This window comes from Toxorhynchites rutilus, chromosome 1, assembly GCF_029784135.1.
Source record: "Toxorhynchites rutilus septentrionalis strain SRP chromosome 1, ASM2978413v1, whole genome shotgun sequence".
In the NCBI taxonomy this organism is placed as follows: Eukaryota; Metazoa; Arthropoda; class Insecta; order Diptera; family Culicidae; genus Toxorhynchites; species Toxorhynchites rutilus.
Window position 1 is genome coordinate 17,518,035 of NC_073744.1, and position 17,367 is coordinate 17,535,401.

Here is a 17,367-nt window from a genome sequence, read left to right on the forward strand (position 1 = left end):
CAATATGCGCTTCATCTACGAGATGAAAAACTTGTTCAACTGCTTCTGGGTACAAAGTCGCTGATCGACGAAACACCCATCGAAATTTTATACCATCCCACCTTGAACCAACGCAAATGCGTTGTGTCCTGTCGTGACGTAATGTTTTTAAACGAAGACGTCCTCCTATCTGAACTAGCCGACCAAAATGTGATCGGTGTTAAAAAAATTCTACGATTTGACCCAGTCTTGAAGGAAAGAGTTCCCACTTCAACCATGATCCTCACCATAACGGAACAGTTATGCCTGAAGCAATTAACTTCGGATTCCTCCGTGCTTCAACCAGGAATTTTTACCCAAACCCGATGCAATGCTTCGGATGCTTCGCTTTCGGCCACACTTCCAAAAAGTGCGCCAAAAAAATCCAACTTTGTCGTAACTGCGGTGTAGCCCACCCTGAACTTAACACAAATAGTAATGATAAAGACAAAATTAAAAATTTTATCTGCAATGCACCTGCCTCTTGTGTGAACTGCAAGGGAAATCACGCCTCAACCAGTAGGAAGTGCCCAGCGTGAATCGCAGAGGACAACATTACCAGAGTCCGAATTGACCAAGGTGTGTCATATAAGGAAGCTAAATCCATTTTTGAGAACAAAAATGATCCTTCCTTTGCTAGTAAGCTACAGGAAAGACTAGTCAAAATTCAAAATACAGGTTGTTCTCAATGCAAATGCAACTGCACTCAGGCTAAGACAATTTCTTCAGAAAAAGCAGTTCCAATCCCGTCCAGTAATCCACAGGAATCGGAACTCAGCACCTCCTCGTCAGATTCAGAATCCGACCCAGATATTTCAATGGAAATTGAAACAATCCCCTCCAACAAGAGGAAGAATACTAACAAAAGGTCAACCTCAGATGAATTCAAATCATCAGAAGAGGAAATTTTTAGAGGAAAAGAATCCAATAGGAAGAAATCCAAAAACCAAAAATATAACTCAACCCAACCAGCCAACGAATCCAAACCATCCACTTCCCTCCAACCATCCACTTCCCCCCAACCATCCACTTCATTCCAACCAACCACCGCATCCAAAACTAAAACCTCCAACCAATCCAACCATTCAAACAAACCCACCCCACTTGGCAACAAACCAATTGCCAACGTTTCCAAAAATGATCCAAGACTGAAGAACAAATCCGGCAAATCTACCCATTCCTAATCTCATACCCTTCTCCCATCTTCGAACCCCTATTTACTTACCTCAGCCCACTTACCTTTTTCTCTTTTTTAAAATTCACTCCTATAGCTATTAACAGCAACCCTTCGTCCTGTAACCAAACACCCAACCGAAAACTTGCTATTCAATGGAACTTGCGTGGGCTATCCACTTCCATGAATGAAATTAAGCTAATGTTAGCTGAGGAACAACATCTCCCACTAGCACTGGCTTTTCAAGAAGCTAAAAAAATCAATGTATCGCTCTTAGAGCGGGCATTTAGCGGCAAATTTTCATGGTATTTTAAGGAAGGGCCATCCTCGGGGCTTTTTGGAGCCTGCCTCGCTGTCCTGAGTGACCTTCCTCATACCGTCATCCCCATAACATCATCATTACAAATATGTGCGATACAACTGAAGGGACCTCTACAGGTAACCCTTGCTTCCATTTATATTCCCCCATTGCACAGTAATGACATTGAAACTCAACTTACGGATGCCATCAAACAGTTACCGCACCCATTCGTCCTGATGGGTGACTTTAACGCCTCCCACTCTTCATGGGGAGGAAACAAATGTGACAAAAGAGGTAAAACAATTTTGGGAATCGTCCAAAAACTAAACCTCATCATACTTAACGATCACCGTCATACCAGGATAGATATCCATCGCGGATCATCATCGGCCATTGACATCACGATTGCTTCCTGGGACCTCGCCCCCAGGTTGAGCTGGACCGTTGATAGTGACCTCAGAGGTAGTGATCATTTCCCCATCCACATCCGAACCCTGTCAAGAAACCCAAACATTCGTTTGCGCAGGAAGTGGATATACCAGTCGGCTGACTGGGAAGGCTTCGAATCCACAATCAACAGCTTACTTTCTGAACATGAAAGCTGCTCCGTGGAAGAATTTACCCACGCCATCGTTTTGGCGGCTGAACAAAATATCCACCATACTAGTGGGAAACCCGGCCGAAAGGCTGTCCCATGGTGGAACGATGCAGTTGCACAGGCCATCAAAAGAAGAAGAAAATCCCTCCGTATCCTACGACGCCTTCCTAATGGAAGCGCTTGCAAAATGATTGCCCTAACAAACTTCCAAACGGCTAGAGCTCTAGCCAGGAAGGTAATAACCGAAGCCAAGAAAAACAGTTGGATGGAATTCCTTGATGGCATCAACACCAAAAACTTCGACATCTGAACTTTGGAACAAGGTCAACTCTCTTAGTGGCAAGAAAGCTTCAAACTGCTATTCCCTCGAAATTAACGGCACCTTCTCCGAAGACCCAGGCATCATAGCCGACCACTTTGCCACTATTTCAGCCACCTCCAACTACACCAACGAATTCAAGGCTATTAAGGCGGAGGCGGAACTTAAAGTTTTTCCTCCTGCTTCGGAACAGGTCCACAAATACAACGATAAGTTCTCCTTGGACGAGTTGTTATGGGCCATAAAAATATCCAAAAGCAAATCAGCCGGCCCAGACGGAATCGAATATCCGATGATTAAGCATCTACCTCTTCATGCAAAAATTCTACTCCTCCAGATATACAACGAATGTTGGGCTAACAGCTATTTCCCAGATACATGGAAAACGGGCTTGGTAATACCTATCCCAAAGGTGAAGGAGAGTAAACGGGCCGCGAATAATTTCCGTCCCATAACCCTCCTCAACTGCTTAGGGAAAGTCTTCGAAAGAATGATCGATCGAAGACTTAGGACGGCCCTTGAAGAATACCAACTATTGGACCCCAGACAGCATGGCTTCCGCCGAGGTAAAGGTACGGGCACCTACTTCAGTCAACTCGATCATTTCCTACAAGAGACTATCGAAAAGGGCCAACACAGCGAAATCGCTTCACTCGATCTAGCCAAAGCCTACGATACCACATGGCGCCATAACATTATCGATCAACTCCACCGATGGGGTTTTGAAGGCTCCCTCTTCAACATTCTTCGCTGTTTCCTCACCAATCGAGGTTTTCAAGTTTACTTCGGAGGAGTACTTTCGGATCACCGTTGCCTAGAAAACGGAGTACCACAAGGTTCGGTTCTATCAGTTTCCCTCTTCCTCGTTGCTATGCAGTCCGTTCTAGAGGTTATCCCTAAAAACACCGAGGTACTGGCCTATGCAGACGATCTACTGCTGATGGCAAGAAATACTTTCCCAGAAATGGCCCGCAGAAGACTGCAGGAAGGAGTCTCGGCTGTTAGTAACTGGGCAAATTCCATTGGGTTTAAGTTTTCTGCAGAGAAGTCCAATATAATGCACTGCTGCAAATGTAAAGGTCATAGGAAAAGGTTTAGAACATGTCTAATCAATGGCAGGCCTATTAAGAGAGTCAGCTCTGTCCGAATTCTCGGAGTGCTAGTTGACAGTAAACTATCTTTCGGACAACACCTCAGAAATGCTAAAGCTAGTATGAAGTGCCGCCTGCGGCTGATGAAAGCTTTAGGTGGCAGATGCCGCTTGAGTTCTCGTAAAACCATCTGCAACATAGGCAAAAGCATTATCTTCTCTAGAATTCGTTACGGTATCGAACTTTTCAGCCGTGCCTCTTGGGCTCACTTGAATCACCTAAAGCCTATCTACCATAGTGTGATTAGACATGCATCAGGAGCCTTTCAGACCAGCCCAATAAACGCTCTGCTTGTGGAGGCTGGCGCAGTTCCTTTCGAACACTTCCTCACAAATATGCTAGCCACTAAAGCCATCCGGACGTCCGAGAAATACCCGGATCTTCTATCCATTTACTCCAGAGCCAACATTTGGCTGCAAAATATTAGCCAAGTCACCCTCCCGACTATTGCCCCATTAAGCAGAGTCGGTCAACGCCCATGGCATGCACATCCGCCAAAGATAGACTGGTCAATCAAAAATGCTGTAAGGGCTGGGGAAGCCAGCAGCATTGTTACGGCCTGTTTTAATAACCACCTTCATAACAAGTATCACACCCACCACAAAATCTTCACAGATGGGTCTTTTGATGGAAACCTAACAGGGTTTGGAGTTTTTGCCAATAACACGGAGCTAAAATTCCAACTGCCTTCCATATGTTCGGTATACTCCGCCGAAATTGCCGCTCTCCTTGTCGCGACATCACTCTGTGATAACGACAGTAAAGTGGTGATCTTCTCAGATTCCTATAGTGCATTACGGGCGCTACAAAGTAGCGATAGTAAACACCCTTGGATACAAAGCATTGAGGAAAAAATTACAGGGAAGGACATCACTTTCTGCTGGGTCCCAGGGCACTGCGGAATCCAGGGTAATGAACAGGCTGATCGTCTCGCCAAGGAGGGTAGGCTCTCCGAACTATGGACCACCTCCTCCCCAGCAACAGACACCATCAGATGGGTCAGTCAATCCCTCAGATTGAGCTGGGAGAACAGTTGGTATTTTTCCCGTGACCTCTTCTTAAGAAGGATCAAGAATACTACCCTTCCCTGGAAGGATAGTATTCTCCGATCTAATCAAGTATGTCTGACTCGTTTACGTATCGGGCATACATATTTAACACACAAATTCATCATGTGTGGATCGGAACCAACACTATGTGAGTCGTGCAATGTAAGACTCACGGTGGAACACATATTAATCACATGCTCTAGATTTAATGCTTCTAGAATAAAGTTTCAGGTTGCAGACACCATAAGGACAGCACTATCGGACGACGACGTCGAGGAAAAAAGGACCATCGATTTCCTAAAGGATACAGGTTTATTCGAACAGATCTAATGTTTAATTACTACATTTACCTATACTGATAAAACTTTGTTTGTTTTCTCTTCTAATTTCAGCAAAAGATGAGCAGGGTTTTTACGCCCTTTTTAGAAGCGAGCTCCTCAAGCACACTAAAAGGGGCTTTTTCCCTGCTCCATTTGTTTGGTTGTGTTTTTGGCCCCAGAGCCGTGTAGGGTGCGGTTTCTCTATATTAAAGTAACATGTTTTTACTGATGAGAAAAATTGATAATAGTGTTCTGTATTGGTAATTATCTTATATTACATTGTTGAGTTTTTTTCTTCTTTGTTTCATCCATATATAACACAGGAGACATCTCATCTAGGATCACAGAGGGCGGCTTTCGTCAAATTTCGTTCCACTTCGGTATCTTTTATCTGATACACACCGGGCCTGATTACGAACGTCACTTCACGGTGAAAACGAAGTGAATTGTATATAACGTTATTACGGCTGCCACCGTGTGTGTAGAATCCGGAAAAATCCATCCGTCGTAACAACTTGATTGAACTCTTGATTGAATATCACGATACTGTCACGTCACGGGGAAAACAAGTATATTTGTCACTTGTGTTTTAGATGGTGAAAGCTAGTCACGCGGAATGGAGTAAGCTTAATTTCGGATTTATTTAGCTTTTTTGCTAACATTTTGAAACGTGTCTTGCTTCTTAAGGAATAAAAGATAAACAAACAGCAATTTACCTGCTTGGTGGCGAAATCCTGACGTATCTAGAGGACGTAAATTAGTTTATTTGGATTCGATAAATGCACTATGGGATGTAATTGAGGACTAGAAATGTAGTTTCCGTAGACCGATTGAAACATAATTAAAGGTCTAATTTTGATTGTCCTAAATGAATAGAAATTGTTTGACTCTATTTTAAGGATTAGACTAACAGAGAGTTGCAACCCCATAAAATGGCAATGGAGGCCAATGGCCCTAAACGATCATTATGATTGATTATGTATTATATTGATTTGTTGATATTTTGAATATAAAATAATAACTGTAATGTTTTCCCAACATTGCAGAGCTGGTTTTTGTAATTCAAACATTCGCAATTGGTGGACAAGACCTGAATCAGGACGATAGTTACATCGAATAAGACCATTGATCATTTGTTTTTACGTAATAGATATTTTTAACGATATTATTTTGAAGACATAATTTGAATGAAAGAATATTTAAGTTTCAAATAAGGAAAAATTGGATCTATCATTGTAAAGCTTTTAAATTAATAATTTTCAAATTATTCTCTAGTTCTTTTTCCATAATGTTGATATCCGTCTATAGAAAATCTGAATCATTTTCTGATTTTGGCAAATTCCTTGAAACTCATCAGGTGTTTCATATGAAAATTATGCTTCTGACCGACGCTACTGACCAGTTTCTGTTTAAATAATTATATCAAACCTCATGCCCCGTATGACCCGTATATCAAATTACACGAGAATGGGAAGGATAAAAGAATTAAACTTCAGAATCCCATATAGGAGTAGCTCAGACTATACTGATCCTGAGATGGATAAATTCGGGTTTATTCTGAGATATAGAAAATATTATCAATAAAATATATCAGAATTGTAGAAACGGTTCCTAAAAAATGATTTTAACGTTGACCTATACTAAATACTTCTTACTATTCAAACGAGTAAGACAGAGCTGAGTACAAGAGTTAGCGAGATATCGATTGTTAAACTCATGATAGTCATGCTTTATCTCTAGAGTAATTCATAGAAAGAGAAAATGAAATTACATTCCCATATGTTCAACAACTACATCATTCAAGAGCAACCAAGTATTCCTCCTCATCTTTGAACCAGCGTTTGAATCAGCAAACTAACGCACCAAGCAAATGATTCATGGAATGAGTCCGAATAGTTGGCATTGAAATACCGAATCATCGAAGTATAATCGCAAACTTGTCATTCTAAAACATACGTTCAATTGAATGGAATATTATCTCATACACTTATTAATTTTACCTACATAACATTCAAACGTCCGAAATTATGCAATCGACATAACGTTCAAACGCCCGAAATTATGCAACGTACATGTCTCTTATAAACGGGAATGAACTCTTTCACTTCACGGAGTTTATTTTTACACGCAACTGTCCGTGACAATGATGATACACACGAAAAGATTAGGTGATGTGTAAGTGACGTGATGCGTTTGTGACAGTGATGTTCGTGATCAGGCCTACCATCTAATGACTGTTTACCATCCTTCTGTTGTCATCACTCGGTAAACACTGGTGGAGTGAACAAATAATACCCAACAACCAAACAAAACGAATAATTAAAATAATAATTATCAATGAGTTTAACGATGTAATTCTTCAAACATATCCAAAATCAACAGATAGCCTAACGGAATCCTACGTCAACTATGCGGTCGTGTGTCGGACACAACCCTCTTGTGACTTTTTTTTGTAGAACATCTTATTATGATGGTGTACATAATTTGTCCAAACGCATTGACAACTTATGCAGCCGCTAGAATAGTAACAACCTGTAGCAACGAAAAGGGATAGCGAAAAGAGAACATTTGCGAAGAAACCCCACCCTTGCATAGTAAGTAAGCTGTAGCTAGCGTATAAGTATTGCATTTACCCTGAGGTAAATTCTCAGAATCTTTCTGTGTCCCAAACAACAAAGGTCGCTCATTCTGCTCGTTTTGTGTTTTATGTTTCACCTCGAGCTGTGAACGCTAGCGAATATTTCACTTGAAGGGCATCTGGCGTTGCAATTAACACAATCATCCGAGCCATGGCAAAGCAGGTGAAAAAAGAGAAGAATGCAAATGATTATAGGTCGCCTCTAGCCATCAGTGTTTGACTTTGTGTGTTACTTGTTGTCGTTGCGCGAAACTTAGAACTTGTTCATTAATGTGAATAGGACACCTTCGATACCTTCAGTTGCCATTCATATTTGCTCTCGTGCGCATCGGCTCTGTTCTGGTGCAACAAGCTCCTAGCTTTGTTGAAGGTTTCGACCGAGAGTTTGAGCTTGAGCTTGGGTAGACTGTACAATTCGTAGTTGCTCTCCGTGATTGACCTGAACCAACCAAATTGCACAAAGAACACACAGAATGACGCTTGGGACTAGCAAATCATTCTCGTTGTGCATTTTTCGGTGATTCGAGCTTTAAATGGTCAATAACGACGCCGGCCACGTCCTTACAGTCACCAGGGGACGGAAAGGAATGTTAGTATGATATTCGCCGCCCGAAGGCCAGAAGGGTCGCCTCTATAGCGTGGTTCCCTAGCGTTTATCAAGGAAGGGATAATTGTTAGTGGGAAGTGGTAAGAATCAGGATTCACTGTGGTAAGTGATGTGATTATGTAAACGCAATCTATTGAATGGAACTAAATTTTGAAAATCTCATATCTCAACACGCGGCAGAGATCTTTAGGTATCCTGAGAAGGAAAACTTGTAACATTAATTATATTTCAAATTTTTCTGCACATATTTGTTATCGAAACCCAATCGCAACTGCGAAGTTTTAACTGTGGGGAAACCTGAGAAGGTAACCGAGAGAACTCATCTAGAAACAATCACCCTCAATTAGAGTATAAATTAACACACTAAAGCTACTATGTTCATACTAGTTCCATATTTTGGATAAATTTGATGAACCTCTGTGCGAAAATAGGGCCACTCGAATCGTATGCAATCGCGAGAAGTAAACAGCTACACAGAATTGCACCGGTGCGGCTGTCAGTGTCCCCTCGCGCCACCCGAAATCGGCCAGACCAAGCGAACAAAATAGCTCGTCTCCTTACCTTAGCTATCGTACAATCAAACCATATGTACTCGGATTCAACATAACTGCACTCAAGGCTACGTTGACAGTGGATTCGAGCTCACACAAAAATTTGACTGCACAACTGACGAAAAAAAAAACCACTCTGCCCGCTCGAAGCAGCAAGTCCGAACAAAGCGAGGGAAAGCAATGCATCCACACCAATATCATTCAATGCAGCTGCAATCCCACGACCTTAACATCTCGTACGGCCACCTCTCGCACACAGTCGCATCCACCATCACAGTACACGAGAGTGTGTGTATGAACACTGAATCTGATTTTAAAATCCGAGTTCCTCGACCCTTTGAAAAAAGACGGGTGGGTTATGTCGGGGACATAACCGGAGTAACGTAGGACTATAAAAACGGGACAGCTTTTGTTAAATATATATTTTAAATATATTGTTTTATTTTCTTCTCCTACGTGAATACCTACCTATCTACCTGAAAAATGGATGTTTACTGTTTACTCTTTAATATGTTGATGGTTCTGAAAAGAACCTTTGGTGTTGTGTTTTTGTTATCACTCGATATTTCCATCTTATGTTCGATATGTTCGGTTAAACCTTCCTGTTTAGCTATTGCGTTTGCCACTCGCCACAGCTTTCACAGTTGGAAAATTTTTTCCCATCCAGCTTGTGACATGTTGTTCAGTAAATTACATTTAATGCGACGTGCCGGAGAAACACTTCACTGAAACTAATTGTTGCCACTCACTGAAACTAATTGTTGCCTTGATGAGCGCCGAACCGAAGCTGATCTGTTCTTGATGCGGGTTTTCTGATTGTCGTGAGCAGCTTTGAAAGCCAACTCGAGCACTCCGACGGCCGAAACTCTATAATCGCTGTTAGGTATACTGGTGCTCCGGCACCAATCCGTACGGCCTAGTTACCCTTGCGGAGCAATCAGTGAATGCGACCAACAGGGAACTGGAGACCTGCACGGTTCGAGTGAGACTGCCTTTCCCTTAACTTGTCCTCCTTTGTTACGTTCACGATGCCGATGCCGTACAACCACACGGGTTTACGGATTGAAAGAAAATAAGATATTTTTTTGGGGTCCGCGTGTTTTATACTCTAGCGGTACACACTCACAGGATAGAGACAAATCGGCAGACTCAGCCAGAGGGGCGAGTCCAACGAGACGAACGAAGGAGCGTTAAAAGGGAGCGATGGCAAAAAAATACATTCATTACGATTTGTTCGCTCGTTGGATTCACATGCAGGCTAAAAAGGGTCCTTTTCAGGATCACAAAATTATCTTCAACCTAAAGAGTTTATTGTTTTGTTATCACTCGATATCCCCATCTTGTTCGGCTAAACCTTCCTGTTTAGCGATTGCGTTTGCCACTCGCCACAGCTTTCAGAGTTGGAAAATTTCTTCCCATCCAGCTTTGTGACATGTTGTACAGTAAATTACATTCAATGCGACGTGCCGAAGCGCCACTCAGTGTCGCATTGGAGGCGATTTTAACCTGTAATTGAACATTTGCGATGACAGTGGTACAGTGTCGACTTTCAATGTGGGGTCATAATTTGGATATCTATGTTTATAAAAATGTCCAACTAAATAAGTCGCATTACATGTCCGTCCAATTAGCTAAATGTCGAACTAATTGTAAATTTCTGTACCCTCAATCTGGAAATAATTTAAGAATTGATGAAAATTGAATAATCAGGAAAGTCCCCAACTATCAATAAGCTCAGAACAACTGCCAAATTCACATACTCATCAGATCCTGGCAAACAAATTATGAAAAAATCAATTTGTTTTCTATTATTTTTTTGGATAATGTTTTAGAAAGCATTGAACTGTATTTCCTAAACTCTTTTTTGGAAGGTTTAATGGCCCTGAAAAGCGCCTTGTTTTATGGAATGGTTCCAATTTAGAAAACTTAGTACTCGTGGTTTTGAAAAAAACTATTTCGAACGCCCTCGATACAGCCTTGTTCTGGATTTGCCACCAAAGCAGTTTGTATAAAGAACAAACTTTTTTCTTCTGCTACCTGATGCCGTTTTGCGATTGCGTTTGCCACTCGCCACTCGCTGCAACTGCCTGTTGTCTTGATGTCCACCGAACCGAATGTGTTCTGTTCCGAATGCGGGTTTTCTTATCGTCGCGAGCAGCTTTGCCAGCTAACTCGATCACTTCGGCGGCCGAAACTATATAACGTCGGCTAGGTGGACTGGTGCACTGGTACTAACGCGCTCGGCCTAGCTACCCTTGCGGGGAACTCCAGATCAACACGGTTCGAGCGGGATTTTGCCTTTCCCTTCACTTTTCCTCCTTTACCATGTCCAGACATGGCTGCTTGGGTTGGTTTGTTGATGTGTTGTGATGCGAACCGATGTGGTGTACGGTTTGAATGAGAATGATCGTTACGGAAGGAAGGAAGGTCTTGTATTACAGAGACTTCAAACTTTTGCAGTTCATTCGTCTCTAGCCTTGAGAAAGGCCCTTTGAAAACTCTACTCTACTCTATTACTCTACTCCAGCGCTACCACCTCCGCCCTCCGCCCTCTTGCCTTAAGAAAGGCACTCGATCCCTCGCCGTCCAGCTCGTCCAGCAACGATGTTGTCCAGTCGGTGTCCACACAAAGAATGATCGTTACGGCAGCGGAGCGGGGATTTTTAAGCTGACTGGCTGGCTCGAGAATTACGCATGTGTGAGACTGCGACCAATGTTTCGTTAATTTTTTTCTTTTTCCTTTCCAATCGTGCTTCATTCTATTTCGCTGCTGCTCTGGTTGCCCGTTTTGGTCGGTACGATTTGAGGAGCACAAAATTGACCAATCAAAAATGGGCACATAGTGCATTTTGACAATGCTTGATATTTCACAATTATTCAATTATTTATCTCAAGAAAAATGAAATGTTATTCGTTATGATAGATGCGTAGATATATTTCCTATCAATTGATGCAAAAACCTTTGCGATCTATTGAGAAATGCTCGAGTTATAAGCGTTTCAAATCTTGCATTTTTTCCTACTTGTTCAGTGCCTAGATTTCCATTTCACCCCCTATATCTTCCGGTTAGACGTAGTCCTACGTCAAAAAAAAAACCAAAGAACATCTTCATACTCGTTAGCAACTCCAAATCAATCACATGAAGCTAAGCATAGATTTTCCCATAACATATATTTGTAAACAGTCTTCCCGAAACCGATTACGCGACGATAAGAACACACGCATTTGAGAGCGCGAGAACTGAGAGAGACACGAAACCGAGAGCGTGACGAACAAGAGCACATTGCGAGAGTGCCGACAATCAGGAGCACAACGTTAGATAAAATTCTAACTAACAAATAATTACGAGCCGAAAAAAAAATGGCTATAAAACATGGAATTCAACCGAATTTCACTGGTTTTCATTCCACTAGAACAATGTTCATCAGTTTCACTGGTCATGACACTTTAAAACGGCAGGAATCGCAAGCACATAAAGGTCAAAGCACGGAGCGCAAAAACACACGTCCACTCCAGTACGCTACTCAACCCGAACTCTTGTTGAAGGTTTTGACCGAGAGTCGAGAAACGATTTTTCATAAACAGTAATTTTCGCGATGTTTCATTTTTATCGCTGCAACTGTGTGCATCTGTTAGACGCGTGTTTGATAATTTAGAAAACAAAGATTGCGTAGTCCTACGTCCTAAGCGGCCGTGTTTCGGATACAACCCCCCGAATTTTTATTTTACGACTTGGTCCCCTCTGACCTAACATCGACTATATAAGAATCAGTGCTGAAAATATTCACGTTCACGACATTCAAATTCGGCGAATTTCTGCCTTCCTTGTATTGATAAACTACTGCTCAAGCGAGAGTCGATGAATATGAAACAACACTATCAATGAACCCCAGTGGAATGAACATCAACATCAGCTTACCATGAGGTTCATTTTTCAATTGCATCTTCCTTTTCGTCATGGTATTCGTAAGGTCGAAAATGAAGATCATTGCGTGTTCAATGAAAATCAAAGCATGAAATTCAAAAAAAAATTTTTTTGGCGACTTCAGCAATGGAATGTATATAATAACTCTTGCTACGTTTTATGAATCTATTCACGAGTGCCCGGAAATGGCATACACCACAATTTATATGTGCAATGGGTGAAACGTATTCAATAAAAATTCACTGCAAGCGATGAAGATCAACTTAACGTTCGTGATAATCACCTGAAATTATTGACAGTAATGAAAGTGCCTGAATGCAAGCTTTCCGAAATTCGTTCATGCTGTTTTCGATCAATATACCAGACATAGTTCGCGCGTCTCGACTCTTATGTTATGCTCATTATGACAGATATGGTGTTGAGTTTCAACAGAAGAGAATTCATCCGATACTGGGAAAAATCTAATTCCTTCATTCGTGAATAAATTTTGATAATTTGTGGCACTGATAAGAATACTGAGAATAATTAGAATAAACATTGAATAAGCTATCAAATTTAATTCAAAAGTATGTTATGAATTTATGAAAGTTTCCTCCGATATGATTGTGAAGACATCTGGAAAAAATAGAATAAAGAATATAATGAAGAACAAAGAATATAGATATAAAATCATCAGTGGAGTTCGAAAACAATTTCACACAAAGTACCACTTTTACTCCCCCAAGTGTTGGGCTGCTTCAATTGTTTTTTTATTCGTAGAAACTTTTTTCACGTTCTTATTCAATCGCACGAGTTTGTGTTAGTTACATTCTTAATTTACCATACTTAAAAGTTATTACTTTATCAATCAATCAACCACCGGATGGGGGTTAGTATGTCGGATCGCTGGATTCCAATATCGATAAAATAGAAGAAAAAACAAATTGTATTCGCTTTTTTTTGCTACTGTCTCGTCACTTGATTGGTTAATCTAATGTGTATCTTCTTCCACTAGAAGCGAAATGAAGGAACCTCGCGAACCGCAGTGACTCTGCGTTCTTTTGCTGCCTATTTCTTTGCGCAGTTCCAATAAGTTCGATGTGTTTCCATCGATTCACACTTTTACTTGAACGAGGAAAATAATTTTCATAGTAAAAAAAATACGTTTGCGGTTAATGGCTTACTAATCCATTAATTGCGTCTGTGGAATAGAATTGGCGGAGAAAGCTCTCCAATTGCGCATATAGCGAGTTTGTTAAATAGGAAAACATTAGGGGATAACATACGTGGATGTGTTACGGTGCCTATTTCCCCCAAACGCAGAAGCGCCTGCCTACCTTCCTTAATCTAAGAAATGTGGCTTGAGATACTTCAACATTCCGAACGTGCGGAATCGTTTGACGCCAATCACTTTCTGCAGTTCTGCGTCGCAGATGGCATACTGTTTGTTTTTAGGATCATACAATTTCCGTTCCTTGATTATGGCCCAAACTTTCTTAACAACCTCATGCCGGGGAAGCGCATCCGCCCCACAGATAGCGGCCAGCTCAGGCGAAAGGTTGTAGGGTCGTGTGTAACCTGTTCCTTTACCTTTGCCCTTGCCAGGGCCAGCTTTCTTTCCCTTCTGTTTTGCCTGTCGTTTCCAATCTTCGTCGGAATCGGACTCCGAACCACCTTTCTTCTTGCGACCCGGAGCTTTCTTAGCGGCTCCTTTAGCACCCTTCTTCGGCTTGTAGTCATCGTCCGATTCCTCTTCAGAACCTTCCGACTCTTCCTCACTATCGGAGCCGCGTTTCTTCTTCTTGGCAGATCCTCGCTTAGCCGGTGCTCCGCGCTTGCCCTTTTTCTTAGCTCCTTCATCTTCGGACTCATCCTCCTCCTCCTCGTCCTCTTCATCTTCTTCCTCATCGTCATCGGCACTCTCTTGCTTCTTCTTTGCCGCCGGTTTCTTATCGTTCTTTTTCGGAGGTTCCTTCTCCTCTTCTTCCTCATCTAAATCGTCCCCTTCATCCGACTCCTGGGCATTCACGTACTCCATAACCAGATCGTCAACTTCTTTCTTCCGAGCGGAGAGATCACATTTGAGATTCGCTTCCAACTGTAGGCGCACCTTCTTGGCGGCCGTTTCCTCCAAGTTAGCATCTTTCAGGATAGCTGTAAAAAAATTCGTAATGAAATATCACCATTTTCTTTCTTTTCTTCCCTGTCAATCCGGGAAGCTTCTCCATCGGTACATTGCCAAATTTGTTCTATTCGCTTTCAAGATTATTAAATACCATGATGAAGTATGATAAAATTCCCCACTATTTTGAATATTTTCATGCATTTCTACAGCGTGTATTTGGCTGATGGAGACGGGGGAAAAACATAAAAATCTCCATTTTCAATGCTCATTGAGTTTTTTTTTATTTTTTCTCCAATGCAGTCCCCGTTCACAATCGCAAAATACAAAATGCGCTTCGAATAATATTCGCACTTTCATTCCCTTCGCACGCGCTACTTACCGGCAATTTCCTTGCGAAGTTCATCCTTTGTGGGTTCTGCCATGTTTTAAGCTGTTCTTTAATCGTTTCCAACTGGTCTCCGGCACTTTTTTGGGTCGTGTTCACTGCGATACGATGCGATGCGGTTCCTTGATAGCGCTTGCTTTTTTTTTTGCTGCTTCTTTCCTAATGTTGATGCTGGAAATAATGCTTGCTTGCAGCTCAAACGCCGCCGATCGACCACCGATGAAAATGGTGAGAGCAGAGCAGGATCTGTGCGAGGAATATTTTACTTCCGAGCAGTAGTGGCTAGTACCAATACTAGCGCGTTGAATCATGCATGTGCGAAACAATTTGCCGGTTCACGAACACACGTGCAGTGTATTTGCGAGCAATTCTTTCGGAGGTGAGGAAATCGCAACCCCAACAGCAGTGTTAGTGGCGAAGAAAAGTAAACGTCATTCTGTTTGTTTCGTTCAAAGTAAATAGAATACCAGGTATGTCACATCGCTTGGGTGAAGCTAGTTTACAAACAATTTCAGTTTGTTCGACGTCATAAAGTTTTCCAAATATTGTGCTTTATTACTTATTTGAAAATTAAGGAAAGGCGACACATTTGAAGCTGATCCAACGACAAATACGATAATACCAGGGACAGACATACAGCTGTACTTGCGTTGTAAGAGTACAGCGTTGTACAGGTACTATCGTACCATGACAGACATACTTTGGTTGTACATTGTACCGTATGTCAAACTGACAATCAGAATTTTTCCAATTTTCACCACATATTTCAATGAAAAAGGTTTTTATTTAGCGTCTAAACTATCAAACACAACAAGCAAATTTCCATTCTGAGTAATTAACTCAAGAGAATGTCAGTAAAAAGAATGTTTGCCAAGTGTTTTGATTCGATTTGTTCATGCTACCCACCACTAACCGTCTATGGCGCTGCGCACAGTACAACTGTAGCCATGTACAGCGGTAAAATAGGTCGGTACAGGTACAGCGATTGTACCGAGGTGCTTGCATGGTTCTAGCGCTGTACAGGGTAACAGACATACAATTTTCGAAGTACAACGCTAGTACAGTTGTATGTCTGTCATAAGGTTTTATGTGATCTTTCCTTAATATCATAGTGATCCCTTTTTGTTTTCTTCCGCAAAATAACAAAATGAAACGTCCAGCGGCGTAGTGAGGGTAGACAGCGCCCCCTTCTTCTTGAATGATTAGAGGCGAATGAACTGCAAAGTTTAAAGCCTTTTAAAAACAAAGAATCGAATCGAATCTTGAATGGCGTTAAGGTTCCTTGTGGAACTTTTGCCGTCTCAATGTATGCATTAACTAGCGTCATTTATTAATACTTAGTTGAAATTTCTTAAGCCAAATGACACACCTTGAATGTATTCCGAGGGACAAGATCTAGAATATGCGTGACCCCAGTGCAAGCCGAAGGAAATTTCTCTGACGAAAAATCCCCCGACCAGAACGGGAATTGAACCCGCACACCCGGCAATAATAATGTGAGACGCTAACCCCTAGCGCCCCCGGCCAATGGTGAAAATGGCACCCCAAAAAGTACCACTTTTTTCGATTTTTTCACTAGGTTTGAGATTGTGATATTTTGTATAAATATGAGGAAAACTACTCACTTATACTAATATTCACTTTGAGCAGTTTATTTGTATTTAATAGGGCTACAAACATCATTACCAGCTTCGCTTTTTCTCTAGCCAAATCTATTACTACTATCTCTACTACGAGCTACATCTAACTATTACACAAGTGTCACAGAATAGAGCTTTTAAAAGGACGCACGAGACAGATGGAAGTCGAAACATGAACTACAACGATTAAACACACGACGGGTTCTTCTTGTTACAGGTTCGTTATAACCGTAATTGGCTATAGCAGGGGTGGCCAAACTTCTCCCCTTCGTACCAATACAATATGTTTTTAAAGTCATCGTTAATAATAGTAGTTTGATTTTAAAATGTAGTTTTAGGTAACTAGAATAATAATTTCTTCTCAAAAACTAGTTAGTTATTATACCAATAGGCTCTTTAATTTCGTATGTTTTAATTTTTATTGCGAACAATTTTATTTCAAACACATTTTATCCTGAATGTTTGTTTTGTATCTGATGAAGCGCTGGAAGCATTAGGTTGTATATTTTCGATATGTTTTTCGTATTTTTGTTCAAATGCACTCAAAATTGTTTGCAAACAGGCTGCCAAATAGTAATGTGTCAAAA

The 17,367-nt window shown here is 41.4% G+C and overlaps 1 protein-coding gene across 1 annotated transcript; it reads right to left on the minus strand.

Annotated features, from left to right (window-relative positions):
- Positions 1-13,674: 13,674 nt before the first annotated feature.
- Positions 13,675-15,404, minus strand: LOC129772830 (nucleolin). Its single transcript, XM_055776333.1, has 2 exons — positions 15,135-15,404; positions 13,675-14,784 (listed from the first exon to the last, which is right to left on the minus strand). Exons 1-2 carry the CDS (start codon positions 15,175-15,177, stop codon positions 13,973-13,975), a joined length of 855 nt encoding a protein of 284 aa, XP_055632308.1. The 5' UTR covers positions 15,178-15,404; the 3' UTR covers positions 13,675-13,972.
- Positions 15,405-17,367: the final 1,963 nt, after the last annotated feature.

Bases quoted from the DNA above. Each gene is read 5' to 3' on its own strand.
- LOC129772830 (XM_055776333.1), bottom strand. From the start codon at position 15,177: ATGGCAGAACCCACAAAGGATGAACTTCGCAAGGAAATTGCCG. The intron at 14,785-15,134 runs GTAAGTAGCGCG...ATTTTTTTACAG, and splicing joins ACTTCGCAAGGAAATTGCCG to CTATCCTGAAAGATGCTAAC.